General features: G+C 53.1%; 3 protein-coding genes across 3 annotated transcripts in view; 1 reads left to right on the forward strand and 2 right to left on the reverse strand.

Annotated features, from left to right (window-relative positions):
• VOLCADRAFT_93102 (uncharacterized protein) overlaps nt 1-752 on the reverse strand; it is a gene marked incomplete at both ends in the record, with an annotated part of 9,979 nt that extends 9,227 nt beyond the window's left edge. Inside the window, one exon of the mRNA XM_002952423.1 lies at nt 75-752. Coding sequence (XP_002952469.1) covers nt 75-752 — 678 coding nt within the window. The remainder of the gene's footprint in view (nt 1-74) is intronic.
• Nucleotides 753-4,058: 3,306 nt separating this feature from the next.
• Nucleotides 4,059-18,413, forward strand: VOLCADRAFT_93103 (uncharacterized protein; the record flags this gene model as incomplete). Its single annotated transcript, XM_002952344.1, has 16 exons — nt 4,059-4,246; nt 4,489-4,690; nt 5,296-5,442; nt 6,062-6,310; nt 6,586-6,887; nt 7,128-7,229; nt 8,290-8,501; nt 10,682-10,832; nt 11,799-11,975; nt 12,455-12,591; nt 13,211-13,706; nt 14,091-14,394; nt 14,602-14,780; nt 15,164-15,359; nt 16,079-16,332; nt 18,143-18,413. 16 exons carry the CDS (start codon nt 4,059-4,061, stop codon nt 18,411-18,413), a joined length of 3,567 nt encoding a protein of 1,188 aa, XP_002952390.1.
• Nucleotides 18,414-19,077: 664 nt separating this feature from the next.
• On the reverse strand, nt 19,078-19,860 carry VOLCADRAFT_105515 (uncharacterized protein; the record flags this gene model as incomplete). The annotated part of the gene is made up of 1 exon (XM_002952424.1): nt 19,078-19,860. The coding sequence occupies exon 1, from the start codon at nt 19,771-19,773 to the stop codon at nt 19,078-19,080; it is 696 nt and encodes a 231-aa protein (XP_002952470.1). The 5' UTR covers nt 19,774-19,860.
• Between the last annotated feature and the right edge of the window lie 194 nt (nt 19,861-20,054).

Raw genomic sequence — 20,054 nt, forward strand, 5'->3', positions numbered from 1 at the left:
ATCACCACCACCACCAGATCCACCACCACCACCACCACCACCATCATTACCACCACTATCACCAACAAACTCACCACCAAACCCACCACCACCAGATCCACCACCACCACCACCAGATCCACCGCCACCACCACCATCATTACAACCACTATCACCACCAAACTCACCACCAGCACCACTACCACCACTAGCACCACCAGATCCACCACCACCATCATTACCACCACCAACAACAACAAACGCACCACCACCAGATGATCCACCACCACCACCATCATTACCACCACTATCACCACCAAACTATCCACCAGCACCACTACCACCACCACCGGTGGTGGTGGTACCACCACCACCAGATCCACCACCACCACAACCACCATCATTACCACCACCATCACCACCATCACCACCATCACCACCATCACCACCATCACCACCATCACCACCATCACCACCATCACCACCATCACCACCATCACCACCATCACCACCATCACTACCATCACCACCATTACCACCATCACCACCATCACCACCATCACCACCATCACCACCATCACCACCATCACCACCATCACCACCATCACCACCATCACCACCATCACCACCATCACCACCATCACCACCATCACCACCATCACCACCATCACCATCACCAGCTCCACCACCATCACCAGCTCCACCATGGCCCCCAACACCGCCTCCTCTACCATTACCTCCACAGCCCCCAGCACCTTCACCAAAAAAAGCATTACCACCATCGCCGCTTTTTACGTTCCGGAGTAAGTCCTTATATAAGGAGATATATCTTATCTGTGCACAGCTTGGATGAGTCGATAACAGATGTGAAATACTTCTATAGTATTTGTGTATGAGTATGATTGATGGATTATTCGAAACAGCTGCTCTGGATGTTTCGTCCTGTGTCAACCCCCGCCCGGCTGGCGCCACGCTGTATACACGGCATTTAACACAGCTTTAACCTGACGCTGAGGCAGACATGATCTTGGCCAAAGCCTCCAGCGCATTTTGCGCTGAAATGTCCGATACTCCACGCGTGTTTTTGCAGTTTACAATAAGCAACGCATTTTGCTGCGCTCTTCATTGACTAGCTAGTCTGTAGAGAGCCAAGATTCGTACGGCATTGTTGAGAGTTAACTTGGCCTTGCTCTTGGAGTGGCACAGCTCTAAGCTGATCGAATGTTCGCACCTTGGCTGTGTACAAAATTCCAACACTGTACTCCATCCGATATGTAGACTCCAGATAGTGTAGGCAGAATGCCTAATTACAGTAGTGAACCGCTAAGGGTAATTGTACGATATCCTAGTGATCTGGGTCTCCTGGACCAACTAGCAAACTGACAAGCCGACAGGCTACCGTCAGTAAGTTTTTTTTCGTTGAGGGCGGGTCTCAATTTATTCTAACCTAAGTAATAAAGTTGCTAGGTTCGTCGTCAATTTATTCCTTAAGTGTGAGGCGCCGGGGGGGGCTCCGGCCCCCCCAGACCCCCACCATAAGTTACATCTCCCCTCATGCCATCTGTAGGGGTTCTCTTTCTGCCTATCCCGCCATACACCGTCGCTCTGGCCCTTGCGGATGCGCTGTGTCTGAGCCCGCTTGGCATGGCGAGCGCTCGGGTTCGGCGCCTGGAATAGATCAGCGGCATTCACTGCTGTTGTTGTCGAGCTGATTAGGTGATAGCTTGCGCTTATGCTGATTACACCCGCCTTGGAGGGCAGGGGTAATGGCGCCCGTATCATCGGTCGCCACTGGCAGCAACACCATTGGCGATGCATTACCGACAACAGCACCGCCATCCCAAACGCCTTTATCAGGAAAAATTCCAGGCTTATCATGCTGTTTTGGTGTCTGTTCGACGTTCAAGTCGTTGCCTATTGCATGTTTGGCTACGTGAGGACCGGTCATACATTCTGCTATGCCGCGTTGACTCACGGGCTTGACTTTCATACGGCCCCTCATATCTATCCTATGATTGAAAATACTAAGTTCTGCACACTACGGAGCAATCTGGCAGCAATGGACGTTTTTGGCTGGAGGAATGAAAATGCACGGTTCGAAAAAACCGGCCTCAATTCATTCCTTTTTTCCAAAGGCCAAAATGCCTGTTTATTTCTTTTAAGTAATATATTACTTAATAAAAAACGCTGGCTACCGTTTAGAACCTTACTTAGAAGTTAGCTCTAGAAGCTTCTCTCCTGCCGTGTCTAGGTAATTACCTAGACCTAGACACTGCTATTCGTTATAACTTATAGCAGTGGCCAATGTCTGAGTCAGCACAGCCATTGCTGGCGGTGACCACTGTCGCCGACACCGACTGTCTCTAGGAAGGGGGAAAGCAGGCATATATAAGTTGGTTGTACAGTGGAATCAACTATCAATATTTATAGTCCATGGCCTCCCGGCTGTGACGGACCCCCCACACTCGTGTGGAACTTGTAACTTGTATAAGGAGGGCATGAAACAAGTCGAAGTATTAGGCATACAACATCTGCTGCGTCTGGACCAATCCCGGTACCTTGCCCAAAATTTCTGTTTAAACAGAAGCAAGGATAGGAAATTTGTCAACACTATATGTGTGGCTGGTTTTCGACAACCATGGGAAATGCCGAGCTTCTGTAGTATCCTTTAGGGCGTATTACAGCATTCTGACATCCACCGATCTGAAGTCGAGATAAAACAGCTTCACCAAGCATTTCGGCCTGCTCATTGCACGATAATTCAATGAAGCATGCGTAGAAATCGCAGCCATGCACTTAATAACTGTCCTAACACTTTGTACTTGATATTGAATTGGATTGAATTGAATTAAATACAGGGTGGGAGGCTTCTGGGCCATTTGAACACATTGACATTTCTACGATTTGTCATATCATACGTACTTGATATGCACAATATGTGTGTCTTACCTTCGAGAGCTGTGGTACCACCACCGGTGGTGCAGCGGGGTTTGAAAATATCACACAAGTATGCAAGTGTTTACATAAGCACATACGAGTACATGTGCTCACACATGCTCACACATGCTCACAGGAGCTCACTGCTCTGGGAAAACGGAAAACCGAAGGACAACCGGTCGTGCAACACGCAGCAAAAGCACACAATGGTTTAGCAGAAGCAGTCTGGTACGACCCTCAGGCCGGCCGTACACGCACAGCTCACACTCAGCACGAAGCAGCTATGTAACACCAGCAAAGAGTACTCAGGGAGATGTCAAGGGATCTGAACCCTTCTCACATTCCTCCCCCCCTCGAGTGAATATCCTCGGGTGCCCCCGGGCATATCCTGTAGGATTTTGGTTGTTTGCAATCTCGTAGGATTGTGAGTTTGTTTGTTATTGTGACATTTCGTCAGTCCCCGTCCGAGATGGAGGACTTGCTCAGGGAGATGCGAAGGGAGCTGAACCCTTCTCGCAAGTTAGTACTGCCTAACAACAGCACTTTAGACTCTCCCATGTACGGTAAAACAAGGGTGGGCCAGCGGTGCTTAAACCAACCTCCCAGCGGTTATTGCCGCTGATGCAGACATCTAAACACGACAGGAAAAGCTAGCAGCAGGCATGATGCCATACTAGAAACGATGTGTACGACGATGTGTTGCTCCTGTTGCAGTGTTGCTGCTGTTGCAGCGTTACTGCTGCTGCAGTGTTGCTGCTGCTGTAGTGTTGCTGCTACTGCAGTCATGCTCAGGCGTGTCTCGAGCCAAAGCGAGCAGGGGAGGACAATAAAGTCCTTGCTTGGCACCACATTAATCACCATCCAATAATGGACCATCCATGGGGGCCCCGGCTTCTATGGAAACCCCTGCACCGCACTTGAGCAGAACTTGTGACTCGTAACATGTTATTTACAGTCTGTTGCCCAGGATCTGCGAACTTCACCAATCGCACACTTATAATGAGGGGCCCCCGACTGTCCTCTTTTAAAACATAATTTCGGTGCTATCAAGCAAAGCAAGCTATGCATGGGGCCAGCCGGCTTCACCCTCGTGCACCTGCATGTGACTATCAGCGTGGCATGTTTTAAATATTGTTTACACGATGGCAAAGCCCAATCCCCTTGCCACTTGCACCTTTGCGCCACCTACAGCATGGTCCCAGCAGCCACCACCTGCTGGGATTGTCCTAGGCGCAACGTGGAACCCCTGGGTATCCTTCACAGCATACCTCCCCGCCCTCCAACCTGCCATCTACATGGGGGAAGCTGCAGAACTGCTCCAGGACTTCAGGTAAAGTGCCGTGCTGTAGATTCAGACAAATCAATCATATTGATACACCACAGCAGGGGCACACTCCACGGGCTCCAGGTACATGTCTGCAGGCACAGGCACAGGGATCGGTAATGGTAGTTGCAGTAGCGCTGGCAGCTCAGGCTGCACATAATAATACTGCACACAGTCGGCACACGGAATAACAATAGGAGATGGGCGGCGCATTAACTCTTAGGCATACGGCCTGCCATATGCTGCAGGTCCGTCCTCATGAAGAATGCTGGTGTGCCGTCAATTGATTATGTCCGTGCATCGTATAATGCCGACGACGTGGCAACAGAAACCGCAAGCGGCAGCAGCGGTGTCACCACAATGCGCCGTCTAAACCGCCGCCGTGGAAGGTCCCTAATGCAGTCCTCTGCCTTAACCTCATTCCCCGTTCCAGTTACCATTTATGTCCTGGTAAGCTCCATTCGAATACAGGGGTCACCTCCTATTCCAATCTTGTACCTGTCGTACAGTACAGTACAGAACACACCATCAATACATACATTCCGGTGCAGCACATCGTATAATGTAGTCGAGTCATGCGGATTTCTTCTCTCGCGGCACAAGCTCCCTTTTGTGGTTGAATGGTTGAATGCGCATTTTGGTTTCCCTAGTAGTGCTCCCGTATGTGGAATGGAGCTAGTTTCTCAACTTGGATGGTGCTCATGCACATTTCCGTGACATGCTATGCTAGTGGCTCGCCGCCAGACATAGTATTTCCTCAATCCTCTCTTTTCCTCAAAGCTACCAGGAAGCTGCCAGAAAGCTGCTATAAAGCTGCCAGAGAGCTACCAGAAAGCTGGCTCGTGACTTCAAATACCTGTACATTGTATTTTCTCCGGGCCAACTTGCCACTTGTTCACACGGCCCCATCCTCCACATCTGCGGCCTCTGCAGTCTCCCCTGTGTGGGACCTGATTAGCCTCCAAACCTCCCTTGTCCCTTGCAGTCCTTGCCTCCGGCTTTCCCACCCCTTCACCCCATCCCAAGCCCTTCCTTCCCATGCCCGCAACCCCCAGGTTTGGTTCCCCACGAACTGGATGTTTCTGCTCGGTCCAACCCCTGGTCAGACATCCCTGGACTGGCTGGTGTTTCGGCTCCTGCAGTTGCCCTCCCTGGTGTTACAGCACCAGGACTATCCACAACTGAACATCTCGGGTGTGCAGGTGAGCTCTTATCAGTACTGCTGGTCATAAATACCTCAGCTGTTGGGGAGCTGATCCCTTCGTACAATAACCCCATTTACAGTTCTCACCCCCATGAAGGCTCACGGCCTTACGCATACACATGCTGCAAGTCCTGTTGGTCTGGGTTGACACTTCTAAACTAGCGGTTTCTGGTCCTGGGTTCGATTCCCGGGGAGACCCCCGAATTAGTCGGGCGTGCGAGATTATGGCTAGCTGCTGAGCTATGGAGTTGAGATCGCAGTTGATAGACCAGATGCGCGCGCTGGATTGGTGGCGATTGCCGAACCCTCCGTCTCCTCGGACGTTCAGGTGAATGGAGGAGGGGTCCCTGAAGGCTGGATCCGCCGCCTTGGACTTACAGTTCGCATGGCGAAGTACAGTGTGGTAGTGGTGGATGGTGCTATAAATTATAGAACTGACAATGTGATAAAGCGGCCCAGAAGCCTCCCACTCTGTAACATAGCAAAAAAATAGCAAGTCCTGCATCGAATCCTCGGCTTAGACACACATTGAATCCAGGTTGTTCCTCAGACCTTTGGAGCTAGCAGACGCCCATCTCCACCAGTCACCCCGTTTACCGCGTGCCACGATACGTCAGGTGACAGATGTACGTTGCTCCGTGGCGACGCCCAGTCTTCGTCTGCGCCCTAATGTTGGCGGAGGGACACAAGTGGAATCCAGTATTCCTAATCTCGGAAACGACGTGCTTGGGTGGGAAGGGCTGGCAGCACAGGCTCCGGAGCTATTGCTGCTGCAGAACATGAGTGTCGGTGCAGGCGTTGGAATCACCATTAACATAGCGGCGGTGGCGGCCGCGAACACCAACCCTCCATCCATATCACTACAGGTTTGCATCCCTGTAGATTAATGTAGTCTTTGAGGTGCTTGTGTGCGCAAGTCAGGGGGGCAGGTCAACAAGTTCAGGCCTGCTGCATACAAGTAGGTTTCCGGCTGTGGCCTAGGGATTCATGAATCCCTGTGTGTCTGATCAGACACACAGCAGCTACTATTATCAAGACCCGCGCACCTCCAGGGCCTACTGCAACACCTACCGCTTGCTTGCGTGCCAATACCTACAATTCATGGGTGATTATTGACCCTTCTTGCCCTCTTCCTTGTCAGGGTGCCGCTTATTTGGAGACCCCTTTCTCTCCCAAGGAGACCTTTATCGAGCCGCCTGTCGCAGTGTACGACATTATTGATGCGAACAGTCTCCCCATTAATAGGTCATACATGATTTGCCGCCTCCCGCCTGGCGGAGCAGCGGCGCTGGCGGTTGACATGACCGCCGGCGTTGTTGACCTCATCCACAGTGGTGTTAATTGTAGCGGAGGCGCTGCGGCTCTGTACATTGACATGACTCGGCCCAATCAGCCGGGAGAGGTGTACGTCATCAAGTACAGTGCCTGGAACAGCCGAGGCATGTGAGTACGGATAAGATTTCGGTTATCATAGCCAGCACAGTGCCGCGGCTGTGCTGGTATCTGTGCACACGAGTACCTGCATGTTCTCCGTTCGCTCTATCTTTCCTGCATAGGACCTTTCCTAGGTCCAGCTGCCCCCATGCAAGCTTTCCAGTCCACGCCTTCATCTGATCTCACCACCCTGTTGCTTTTCTCCCCTTCCTTCCCCAACCTGCCCGCGGCCGACATACCGTGCCACAGCCCTGCAAGCCCAAGATTTCGCCTTGTTGTCATTACGGACGCTTGCGGGCAGAAAGGAGAATATTTCTGCTTTAAGCTGGGTCGGTGCTCCATCGGCGGGATGTAAGTGAGCGGTGCTTGTTGCAGGGGATGTCGGTCGTGGTGTTTGAGGCAGAGAGCGGTTGGAAGGGAGGTCTCTGAAGCAGGAAAAAGGGGAAGCCAGCACGGGAGAGCAAATAGGAGTTCGGAGGGATTCGAGGTCACAGCGCGTTCCGTGAGGCACACTGCATCTGTACCAACGGTAGCTCTTACAGGTAAAAGACCTTGCAATGGTATTTCTAACAGAGAAGATGTCGAGGGCATCTCAAGTCCTTTTCCATAAAAAACGCCGTTATTACTGTATCTACATGTCTACGCACACCCGCCTTAGCACAAACATGCTTGCATTTGGCTACCCTACATTCCCAACTGAAGATATGTGTCGGGGGGGCTCACTGCCTGGCAATGGAGTCCCCCTCTCCTTCCACCCGAGCACACCAAGAGGCGAAGGCCTCTCACTGCCCTTCACAACACTGGCTGAGAGCCAGCGTTTTTTAAGTAGTATATTACTTAAATGGAATAAACAGGCATTTCGGCCTTTGGAAAAAAGGAATGAATGAGGCCGACCCGTACATTTTCATTCCTTCAGCCAAAAACGTCCATTGCTGCCAGATTGCTCCGTAGTGTGCAGAACTTATTATTTTCAATCCTAGAATAGATATGAGGGGCCGTAAGAAGGTCAAGCCCATGAGTCAACGCGGCATAGCAGAATGTATGACCGGTCCTCACATAGCCAAACACACAAAAGGCAACAACTCGAACGTTGAACAGACACCAAAACAGCAAGATAAGCCTGAAAAATTTTCCTGATAAAGGCGTTCGGGATGGCGGTGCTGAGAACATCACGCAGTTGGTGCTGGATACACTGAACATGGAGGCCGACCTCGGGGAGGAGGACTTGGCATGCAAGCCCGTAGCGGTCAGCACTGACAGTGCAAGTGTGATGACGGGCGTGCACAACGGGGTGTCGGCAAGGCTCAGCCAGACCACGCCGTTCCTGCTGAGCATCCACTGCATGTCACACTGCATGACGCACCCACATCCAAGCATGAGCACCAGGTGCTGCTTGATGACACACCCACAGCATGGGTGTGGCAGGCCATCAGCAACTGTGCAGCCCTCACCGGCGGCTTAATGGAGTTTTCGGCTTTGGCCCAGCTGGTGTTAGTGATGGTGCCGGGGTCGGTGGAGGATGGTGGCGGTTCTCGGCCATGGGGTACTTGCAGGACCTCACCCGCAACCGCCTGGACGAGCACCTAGCACTGTGTGTGTGGATGTTTACCCAGGACCCGGCCGGTACATGATGCACCGGTAGAGTCCTAGTGTGCTGTGGTTTGCAGCGGCGGCTGACGGCCTGTGATTTGCTATGCGGCTGCTTGCTTTGGGCCTTTGCTTGGTCAAATTTACTTATTGCTCACAAACAGTGCCAGAACTATCTACACATGTGCATGAAGAGTGCACACATGAACAACAAGTTGGGTGTCGGCTTCCTTGACGCCGGAGAAAGGGCGGGGCCCCCCTGCATCCATACAGGCCGGTAGCTAGCGCGGCATGTGTGACAATCGATGGGTAGTGTCAACGCGGTGGGAGATGTGCTTTGTTGCAGCAGTGCTGATGGTGTGGGAGCTAAGCTTGCACCAGCGGAATCATCAGCACCGCCTGCAGGCTCCACGTGAATCACATCCCATGCCGCATGAAAAGTGCGGCAGACCGCAAGTCAGAATGCCCGTGTGGGCAAATGGTAACGAAAGCTGGGTGAATTTCGGTGCTGTCTGTGGTGTTTATCCCCGAAGCGCCAGCGGCCTCAGCAATCCGCCCCACAGCCGCGAGCTTCATCAGGGCACACCGCAAGTCTCCGGAGGCCCCGTGCATTGGCCAAAGTAAATGTATAAACAAGCAGCTTGTGTATTTCATAGAGAAACGAAAGCAAATTTGTTGGCCTGCTGGTGGCAAGTCAGATTGCCCATGCCGGCAAATGGTAACACAAGCTGGGTGTTCGAGTTATCATACGCCGTCATCTCAGACTTCCATTATGAGATATGCGGCAGCTTTCGGGATGAAATTTAGCGCGAGAGGCGTTGATGTGACTTTTGAGGTCGGTGAATGGAGGCAGCTAAACTTGTTTGTGCTCATACGATCTTTGTTGACTACAGGCGAGATACCTTGCAATAAAGAATGCTATATAGTACCGATAACGCGTTTCAGCCGGGTGAAATATTATGTATGTTGTTACAGGGTGGTTAACTTCGCCAGCGGCCCCCTTTCCCGGGGCAGTCCCTGCTCTCCCCTGCTAGAGGGGCACCCTAATCCGTCACCCCATCCGACTTCAGAATGTATTCTTTGGGTTCGGCAACTCACCACCAGCATCCAACCAAATCTAGCGGATCAACGGCGCATCAACTTAGTTCCTGATTAGCTCGCAAGTTGATTTTATCACGTCCTACATCGTCCATATGATGGGGGGCCACCTCCCATTTCAACACTCCTCAAACACCCGAGGAGCCGGCAAGCGAATTTGAACTCAGGTCGGCCGGGAGCAGAAGTCAGGCCTTAACCTCTGCCAGCCGCCTGCCAGCCGCCTGCCAGCCGCCTGCCAGCCGCCTGCCAGCCGCCTGCCAGCCGCCTGCCTATAATATTAGGTTTGGTCCGTTACACACTCAAGGCCTGGGAGTTCGAGTTATCATACGCCGTCATCTAAGAATTCAAGTATGAGATACGCGGTACCTTTTGAGATTAAATTTAGCCCGAGAGGCGTTGATGTGACTTTGGCCTCGGTCAATTGAGGCAGCCAAACTTGTTTGTGCTCATACAATTTTTGTTGGCTACAGGCGAGATACCTTGCGATAGAGAATGCTATATAGTACCTATAACGCGTTTCAGCCGGGCGAGATATTATGTTTGGTCCATTACACACACACGCACACACACACACACACACACACACACACACACTCACACACACACACACGGACATGGGCAATCCTACAGGTCGGGGCCCCCCTGGGCGCTTCAAAACGCGCCAACTCAGTGCGTGACTCTTGGTCTATGAGGGGAGTTGTAACTTATCGGGGGGGTCTGGGGGGTGTGTAGCCCCCCCCAGCGCCTCACACTTAAGGAATTTATTACGACGACCCTAGCAACTTTGTTACTTAGGTTGGAATAGCTTGAGACCCGCCCTAAATGAAAAATAATTCACTGCTGAGAGCGTCTGTTATGTTATGTTATGTGGTTACAGTATTTCCGCCGCCGACGCGGCGGGTGCCCTCACGAGCCGTGAGGCTCCAGAGCACGCTGTTGACGCTCATCAAAAACCTCAGTAAGGAAGGTAGCGATTTTCCTCGGATTGGTATTAAGAAATACCTTGCGCATATCAGTATCTTCAACGTTAATCAAAAACCTATTACGCAACTCAGTATACACCTCACACTCCATAGCACAGCACATGATATTCATCCTCAACCTTACCCGACGTACAGACCTGACACGTACGGCACTCTCTCGGCCTATGGTGCCCTTTGTTGACCTCCAAAGGCCAACAACAAAGACGGAATTTGGCAACCATACGCACCTGGTTGACCGGCAAATAAACACGCAAATAGCCTGTGGGATCGGAGCCCTCGCTTGCAGGTGAAGGGGAGCCCATCCAGTTATGATACCTGCAAAGCGAAACCCCTTTACCTTGGAACATACGCGGATCACCCCCTTGGCTGAACTGATCCCAGTCACTTAAAAGGAACGCAGATAACCTCTCCAGAACCTTACCCACTCGAATCAACTGAGACGAGTACACATCTACTTTCTGAGAAACGGAGTCACACGCAGGCCACTCATGACCCAACCAACGCAAAATGATGAGCACTTTAGACGACCAGCAATCCACTTTGAGATCAGACAGAAGAGCCAGACGGAGATCATCTACTAACACATCATGATAGACCGACCCACGGGACTTGACTATCTTATTCCAGAAACAAAACGCAAGGCGTAACCAAAAGTACTGCAAAGGCAACTGAGACAACTCCCTGTACAACAGCTTGTAAGGCACCTGCTTGAGCCCAGCACAACGTAAACAGAAGTCACGCTGGACCTGAACCATACCATCTTCCAAAGCCAAATCAAAATATGACTTACCAGCGGGTAAAACACCTCTATCTAACCGCAGAACGGAGACAATCCTATCAGGACCCCAAACCTCAGCACCATAACAGAGAACTGAACGAACCTGGGTGTCTGTAAAAAATACTTTAAAAGATTATATTAATCATTTATAAATTGTGCCCTGGTAAAATCGATAGGGACCGTCCCTTTCTATTGTACCAATCGGCGCGATGGACAGATGATCACGCAAAACGTTTACAGACGAATTCCTGTAGTAAGAGTGCACTGCTGTTTATCGTTGCAGATAAATCAGCCACAAGCTGTACACAACAGAACATTTATACAGGAAATTAATTTGCATGCATTATAAGGAAATCCTGGGTGTTTCCAGTCGTGCTTTATGCCCTCCACACACATCATCACGCACTATGTCCGTCAGTCCCTTGCTTTGAAATTTGTCACGCCCCCATACCGAAACCCCTCAATTACCTCCAGGTGCGTCAACCTCTTAGATTTGGTCTTCGGTACAATATCCCTGGGAATGGACCTGGACAACAGCAGAGCCCACAGCAGCATCAGTGGCAGCAGTCGTGGTGGATCTACGCCAACCACGTCCAACACACTGGTGTTTAATTTGGACAAAATTGCCATAGATAGTGCCGATAAGAACGGGTGAGCAAACAGGTGGGCGGGTAGTGGCTTCCGTGCACCATGTGATGAATGGGAGCAGCATTTCCAGGCTGAGAAGCGGCTTGCCTCTGCTCAGCCATGAAGACGGGCGAAATATGTTAGGGCAAGCGACTAACATCGTAACGCCAATAGGAATTATTCAAGGGCATGCCGGGTGCTTGCTGCAACCTCCGGACTCGCATGTGCCCTGTCAACCGGGGATGTTTGTAGGGGTGCATGGTGTTCCCATGCCAGGAACCCGGAGCAAATGAACCAGAAGCCGCCATCACTGCACCAGCCTATGTCTGGCGGGTTCGGATTGTGTGCTCAACCACACTTCCCAAGTCCCCTGCTTTCCGTGCTGCTTTGCTATTCACGTCGTACTTGGGCCGCGGGGCTTTTGGTGGGGATAAGATGAGTGGGTGACCTTTTCTGTACAGCACCTGGAACTGCCAAGCCCAGCTTATGTTCGCTTCCTCCAGGATACGGCTGCCGGTGCCTAAGGACACCCAGGCCCCCCGACTGCTCCTTATGGGCCTTGGCAAGCCGTACATCAGCACCGCTGGCGAGCCGGTCATACTGGATGAAGTGCCGTATGGATCAGCCTGGACAGATCCAGGTTGGGCCGTGTGTACTAGTTGTCGTACAGTACGGCGTATGTAAGCAATATCGACAGGCTGAAGTTCTCTGCCAATATGTTGAGAAGCGCTTTTGTGATTATAAAGGCTCGTGCTTTTTAGTTTGGGTTTTGGGGGTACATTTGGCAACGAATCCTGATCATCGGATGAAGTCCAGGCCGTCAGGTTCACCCTTTCAGACTGGAAGGGGCTGACGATGGTCCTTGGCAGGATACATGCATGTTATAGATGTTACAGCAAATGGTTGTTATAATGCAGACTGAGAAGTGACCAAGTACCCGGTTCTGTACCAACAGAGATCATGCCAGCCAGCGATTTTTTGGCAAAGCCCTGGCAGGGAAAGGCACATGCAGGGGTCCCACTTCCCCACCACGTACGACAGCCACAATACCCGTCGTCATATCGAGAGAACTTTCTGGCGACCAGCTATAACGTGGAGCTCACTATTTAATCATCTCATGGTCGTCTCATTTCATGAGAATGTGACGAGATTGCGTTTGCTTACGTAGAGACGAGTTTACACCCTCAACCTGCAGCCCCTTATTGTAGCTCTCTCTGTTGCTGCATACCCCTCTCCACTCACCAAACTTTGGCCATCAGGCGCTACCGCCTTCGACATTGACGAATTCGGCGCAACAATCAACCTGACGAACGCTATCCAAGTGTACGGCATCACTGCTGTCGACACTTTCGCTGCCACACCTCCGCCGGCTCTGCACAGCTATGTCATTCGATACAGCGTGACCGACAGCAGCGGTGTGGCAGCCGTCGGCTGGCGCTTAATCAAGATCATCTGCACCCCGCCAGAAACGTTTTGTGTGGATGACGAGGGGGAAGGGCAGTGCACGGTCAGCGGTGTGTGCGGTTTCGGCCGGTATTCGTCTGCTTTCAACAGCGCGGCTGGTGACCCCACCGCCAACGGTGGTGGTAGCGCTAGCAGTGGGAGCGCCGAAGGCAGCAGCAAGCGCAGCAACGCCACCAGCCAGTGGGGTGTTGAAGCGGATGGGTGGGAGCCAATGAATGACCCGTCCGCCCCACGCATCGCTCTGCGGGGCCCAAGACTGGTGGAAATCCCGCAGTTTGGCAGCTTTGACAGGTAGGCAATGGGGATGGATTGTCTGGGGAGTCAGAGTGGTGGAAGCTGGAGCACGCAGATCACTAAAACATACAATTTTGCCTTGCATCTTGTTCTTGTTCTTGTTCTTCTTCCCCGCGTGAATACATAATGACCTGGTATCTGGAACCGGGCATGCCTTTTCACGGCATCCATCTATCCATGAGCCACCTGTGTATCCGCGTCCTTACCCTTTTGCTGCATACGAAATGATCTGTGTACCTGGATGAATTGCCGACTATGTTGCGGTCTTCCGTGCCGATTTCCTAAAAATGCAGATTTAATGTTTGTGCCCTCACTTGCTCCTGTGGATGCACCCACTCACAAATTTCGCTTCCGTTTTGTTATTGCGCGTATTTGCACCAGGTGCATGAAGGACATGCCGGCTAGTCTCCCTTGCGACGCCGGTGCACGCGTCCTGGACCCGTTGGAAGGGGACCTGGCCAGCAGGCTGCGGGTATGCGGTCAGCCATTCACGCCTTCCAGTACGGCGGCGACGGCATACACTACCGTGCCGGTGCTGCTGGCCTGCAACATTTCCAGTTCGATCCCCGGCGTGTACACAATTACCTACGATGTTTCCAACAGTGGTGGCAGGACGGCGGCCACCATGCGCACGCTGGTGGTCCGGGCAGCTTGCCTCCCTGGCGAACAGTTATGTAGCGATAATGTGAGTTCCAGGAGGCGGAAGCAGGCCCATGCCGCTACCCAGTCGTACCGCCTTGTCGGGTATGCCTTGTACTAGTCGTACATGACGCTGTGGCTCACCAACACGTGCACCGATACGCCCACCGATACACTCACTTATAGCCCAACCCGACCCAGATCACCCACCAACCCACGCCTACTGACCCATGGGTCCTTTTTGGCGTGTCAGGTGACCTGCTCTGTGGACCAGGTGTGTCTCAGCGAGCTTGGATCCATCGGCAAGCTTGGAAGACCCCAAGCAGCCGGAGTCGTTAGTCAGCAGGAAACTCCGCCTAACCAGGCCCCCACCATCGAGCTCCGCGTCTCGGAAGCAGCATCGATGCTGGTGCATGTTATGAGGGGCGCGAGGTAAGCAAGGCTGAAGACGGAGGGCTGCATGGGCCGTGTGGGGCATGGGGTTTCGTGCATGTAGCCATGGCTTGGGGCCGGGGCGATTAGGAGAGAAAGCATAAACGCTAAGATTGAATCAGGGGGTAGGGACAGGAGTTGAAGGATAATGGAAATGCGTGGCGTGCACTGTACGCAAGACGGCTCAATAGAGGTGAGTGACATTGTGATGCTTCGGTGTGGACGGCAGCCTCCCAGGTCTGAAACAGGGGGCGAGGTGGAAGCACAGATGTTAAGGGGGGAGAAACCTAGAACCCGCAGATATCGGAAAGGGCAAGGAGACGCCACACCCGCCTTAAGACCCCCGGCCGCCATACACACAACGGCTCGCACACGCATCGCAGGTACGACTATTGCAATGGCAGTGTACCGACTTTCGACAAGCCGTGTGAGCCAGGCGCCCGAGCAACGGACCCCGATGGCGCCGTATCAAGGAATGAGGCTACATCCTCTTCGGTGCTGGTTGCTCTCGATCTGACAGGCGCGGTCATAGCCTGTCCACCGGCGGCGTGTTTGTCAGCCGAAGGGTGCACGACGCGGGTACGTTTGTAGGCCGACCAATGCAGCACTGGCCGGCTCAAAATATGTGCACGTAAGAGCATCATGCGCACGTGTATGAGCGCGTATATCTGCATGTATGTGTACGAGAGTGTGTCTTGTTTGGAAGATCGGAGCAGCAGCATGCAGCATGCCTGGGTTGACAAGCTGTCGGGATCTTGAAGGTTGTCCGGCCTCCCGGGCGAGGAAAAATAGTTTCAGACAAACAACAAGATAAGGATGTGGAAGATGGGCCGAGGTGGAAACGGTTAGGTGGATATACCAGCAAATCACAATGAAGTGTTCTGCTGCTGGACTGCATTTGAAACTTTTGCCGCCATAGGAACAGCATCTACGTGAGACTTGGGTTCTTCATATTGCCATCAGAAGCAGCTATTGTGCACAATATATGCATCAGTTTACATGGTATCGGACATGACCTGGTACTGGGTGTGTGAATTCATGCGTTTCGCTGGGCTGTTGTTAGGGACATGAGCCTGGTCTCAGTTTGACGGCCCTAGCGTAGTTCGAGTCATTAAGCATGCCGTGGCTGCTTTTGAGTCTAGTTCGGCATTTGATTGGTCCCTAGTGCTTCATCTCCCCCCTCCAAACCCATACATTTCACAGAGGCACACACACATTTACAACTTCACAGCTCAGTTTTGTAAAGTGCACGCATGCAAGCAGTTATGGATATATACTCCCGAAATCCACCCTGGCAGGAGTTAGAGAGCTACACACTGCGCCTGCGCGGGCTGGCAGGCTGTGGGATCAACACGCTGGCGCCGGTAGGGACCATCTTCCCGGTAGACTTCTGGGTGTGGGATAACGCCCGCGCCAATGCTACTGTACGGCGTTACGTCACCATCTCGGACCCATGCGCCACTTCGACCGTCACAAGTGTCATGGGTACCACGGGGAACATCAGCGGCTCCCCTCCCTTGCCCACCACTTACTGTGAGGACCCACAAGGAGGGTAAGTCCTCTGTAAACCAGCTCTTCAGCTTGGCGCTCCATGAACTCTAGGATTCAAAGCGCAACAGTACATGATTTTACAACCGTCATCTGTTGACGAGCTCAGACCTGGCCTAGCACTGCGACATGTGTCCTTATGCTTGGATGTCATTGAGGCGCCTAGTATGCACAGTGAGCCTGCCACCGGGTTTCCAGAAGTTTCGGAGCCTTATTATTCTTTACTTTCATATCTTGGCATGTTTGAAGCCTGTTTGAAGGATAGCGCAGTCCAGCTGCAAATTTTATTCATGAGGCAGGTAGTGGGGACGGCACGACCATCCCACAGGCTGCTGTACGTGGAGCTGGCTGAACTCCCCTTACAATATTACATGGTGAAGCAGATCCTCCGTTTCTGGAACCGCCTTCAAAAGCAAGTGGGATCCATTGCTCATGCCGTTTTACGGCAGGAGATAACCGATGCCCTGACCAACCCGGAATGGGAGGGTTGGGTAATCTCAATGTTACGACTGTTTTCCTTCTTGGAGTGCAAGACTGGTTGCTGAGTAGACCTCTACCCGAAGGAGCGATGATAACGGCACTAAGAGAGCGTTTGATGAGTGGCTGGGACCATACGCGTCTGACTGTCTTGCCAGAGGAGTACCCATCAGATGGGAAGCAACCGGGAGTGCAAATGGCGAAGTATAAGCACTGGATGGGGCGCCAGGTCCACACCGCTGACCAGCAGACAATAACAGCGGCAACTAGCAGATGTTCTGATAAAGAGAGTTCGTACCAACCAGAAGCCGAGTCAGAGATCACAAAGAAGATTTATAAGACAAGATGAACCACCACCGAGCAAAACAGCAGCTCAAGACAACAACCAACCGCACCGTACGACACCGCTCTGACGCCCGTCTGCAAACCACATTTTAGGCGACGCCTAAAATAAGATTTTGAATCCGGGCTGAGCAGCTAGCCAGACCAAGACACCGGGACGAGAAACCCAAACGCGTTAGTTACAGCACGACTAACAAGAACACGGCACCAGGGATGTGGATATATGGTTGGGGAGAAAAGACGTCCAGCCTGCCTGCCAGAGCACGCATGCTACTTCGTGCGGCCCTTCCGGGCTACTGTGCTCTTCCGCATTGGTAACCAGCAGGCAGCCGACGGCCTCGCTTGGGTTACTTTGGCCCCACGCCTAACCCAGCGAAACATCCCCCCCCAACCAGTCGCGTCACATTCACTCCACCACTGTCCGCCTCACAGCAACGGACCAGCGAATGTAGACCAGCACCACATCGGACCTCCACCACCCGTGCACCTTAATCTCCTCAAGACCCACCCCAGCATTGGCAGCTGTGGTGGCCCCGCCCTTGCACAAGCTGTAGGCCGATATCCTAGCGAGATCTATCCTCCGCTCCAGCTCGTATCCTTGCAATTCTCCCAGCAATACATGCAGCCTGCCAGTGAAAACCCTGTGCCGCCAAGCCGAGCCCCACTTGCCCGGCCAAGTGATTCCCCATACAAAGAGCGGGGAGTGAACTCCGGCCATTCTCATGCACTCCAGGTGCCAACACTATGCGAGCGATGGGGATGCCGATCTGGGTGAACGCTGCCAGGCCCACCAACACCCCCGTGCCCTTCTGGTCCGTCTTGCTATGTATGACCTGCAGCGCCATAACCCCTCCTGGCAACTCCTCAACGCTGCCCACCATCAGGGCCGCCAACTCACTCCTCTGGAGCATCCCGAAAAAACCCAAAACCAGCCAGCAGGCATCCTGGGTGAACTCCATCACCCTCCACGGCTCTGCATTTGCCCTGCACCGTAGCCACGCCACGAGCAGCTCCAGCACCCACTGGGGCAGGGGTGCCTTCGTCTTGGTCGGTGCCGACTCCGGCCTCACAGCAGCCCTCCGCAACTCTTGGCCCAGGGTTCGCTTGACCAGCGGGTCGCGGCTGATATATGCCTCTGGCGAGACCCTCATGAACCACTGCCAGTCCGCCAGGGCGCTTAGCATGCCAGTGACGGTGGAGGTCGTGTACCGGCCAACTGCATGCGCTTTCAGGAGCCACAGCCGTCATGTGGCCAACACATGCTAAGGTTTTCATTCCTTTTTAGCACATCGTAAGCTAATGCAGTTTCGTTTATGTTGCTGGGCTTTGGAGGCAAACAGAGCACGAAGGGGCAAGTAACACGTCCCCAGGGGGCAGTGGTTTTGCCACTGTTGTGGTACTAATAGCCAAAGTGAGGATGAAAAACAAGTGTTTTCATGAGAAATCAACGTTCGTTACACACTAAGGGTACCTGCAAGCAGTAAACAGCCGTCTTCAATCGGTAGGTAGGCCGGGTGAGGGCCGGCTACCATGAAACTTTAATAATCGAGGGAGGCGGGCAAACCCAACCAACCCCGCGACACAGTCTGGCCAACGTTCATGCCCCACCGCCCTTAAGAGGGCCACGGCCACAAGCTAGGGCTTGTGCCGACCACACACATTTAAGGCTCGTGCCCCCCCCGCCCTTAAGAGGGCCTCGGCCGCAAGCTAGGGCCTGCACCGACCGCCCCCCCCCCCACACACACATTGAGGCTTATGCCTTTTGTCTGCCATTGATAAGGCCCAAACCAAAAACCCAGCTAAACAGCGCCGGGGGAAACACAACCCCGACCTCGACCCGAGCCCCACGACTCCGCTACTTCGGCGGGTTCGGGCACTCCTTGGCCCAGTGGCCCATGACGTTGCACTTGAAGCACGGCCCCTTGGGAGCCTAAGGCGCCGACGGCCCAGCCGCGGCCGCCACCTGCGCCGGTTGCACCTTCACGGGGGGCTTAGTGACCTTCCGGCTGTCAGCTGCGGCCTTAATGGCCTTCTTCAACGCCTTCTGCTCTTCCTCCGTGGCCGTGTAGGGTGTTCCCTGCAACTGTCCCACGACGTCCCACCCGTGGTGGTGCATGATGACGAGTTCTTTTGCCTGCTGCTCGAAGACTTCTTGCGCCTTGTGAACCGCCTCCTCCATCACCTCCACGTGCTCCGCCCGGTTAGCCGCAGGAGCATCAGCGACCGCGCGCCACTTGAGCTGCACGTCTGCGAACGCGTCGTGTAAGAAAGCCAACCGCTGCCGCTGCCCAATCAGCGACTTGTTTCCTTTGCCCTCGGAGGTGCCGAAGTCGCACTCGAAGTCCGTGAGGACCATGCACTGCTTCTTTGGAGCCGGCTCCGCTGTCTCCCGCTGCTCAAGCAGCATCCACTGTGTCCATAAATGGACGAGCTGCTGGTGCTCCCGTATCGCATCCATGTACTGCGTGTGCGCCTCGTGTAGCTGCCCGGTCAAAATTTTTCCCGGATCCGTTCGAAGTTGCTCCTTTGCAGCTTTCACATTTTTATGTTCCATAATTGCATTAAGACGCTTTGATGCTTCGTCTACCAGCAAGCCGAGCTGGTCGGACGCAAGGTCACTGTCCATTGTGAAATTTCTAGTGAGGGCCGGCTACCGTGAAGGCTATCGCTATGGCCTTGACGCCTACAGCCTCACGGCAACCACCCTATGTAGCTACAAAACCCGAAAATCAGTCCTCCAAGCACTCGTGAACTCCTTAACTGGCACCAAGTGCCGTACCAACGCCCTTACGAAGGCACAACTCGTCTGAGTTCACAGAAAACCTTGGTTTTCTAGTGTTGCACTCAGAAAACCTTCAGTTATTGGAATGCCCAGCCTATAATGATATTCGTGCTGAAGAGGGATTC

Source organism: Volvox carteri, assembly GCF_000143455.1.
Source record: "Volvox carteri f. nagariensis unplaced genomic scaffold VOLCAscaffold_29, whole genome shotgun sequence".
NCBI classification, from domain to species: Eukaryota; Viridiplantae; Chlorophyta; class Chlorophyceae; order Chlamydomonadales; family Volvocaceae; genus Volvox; species Volvox carteri.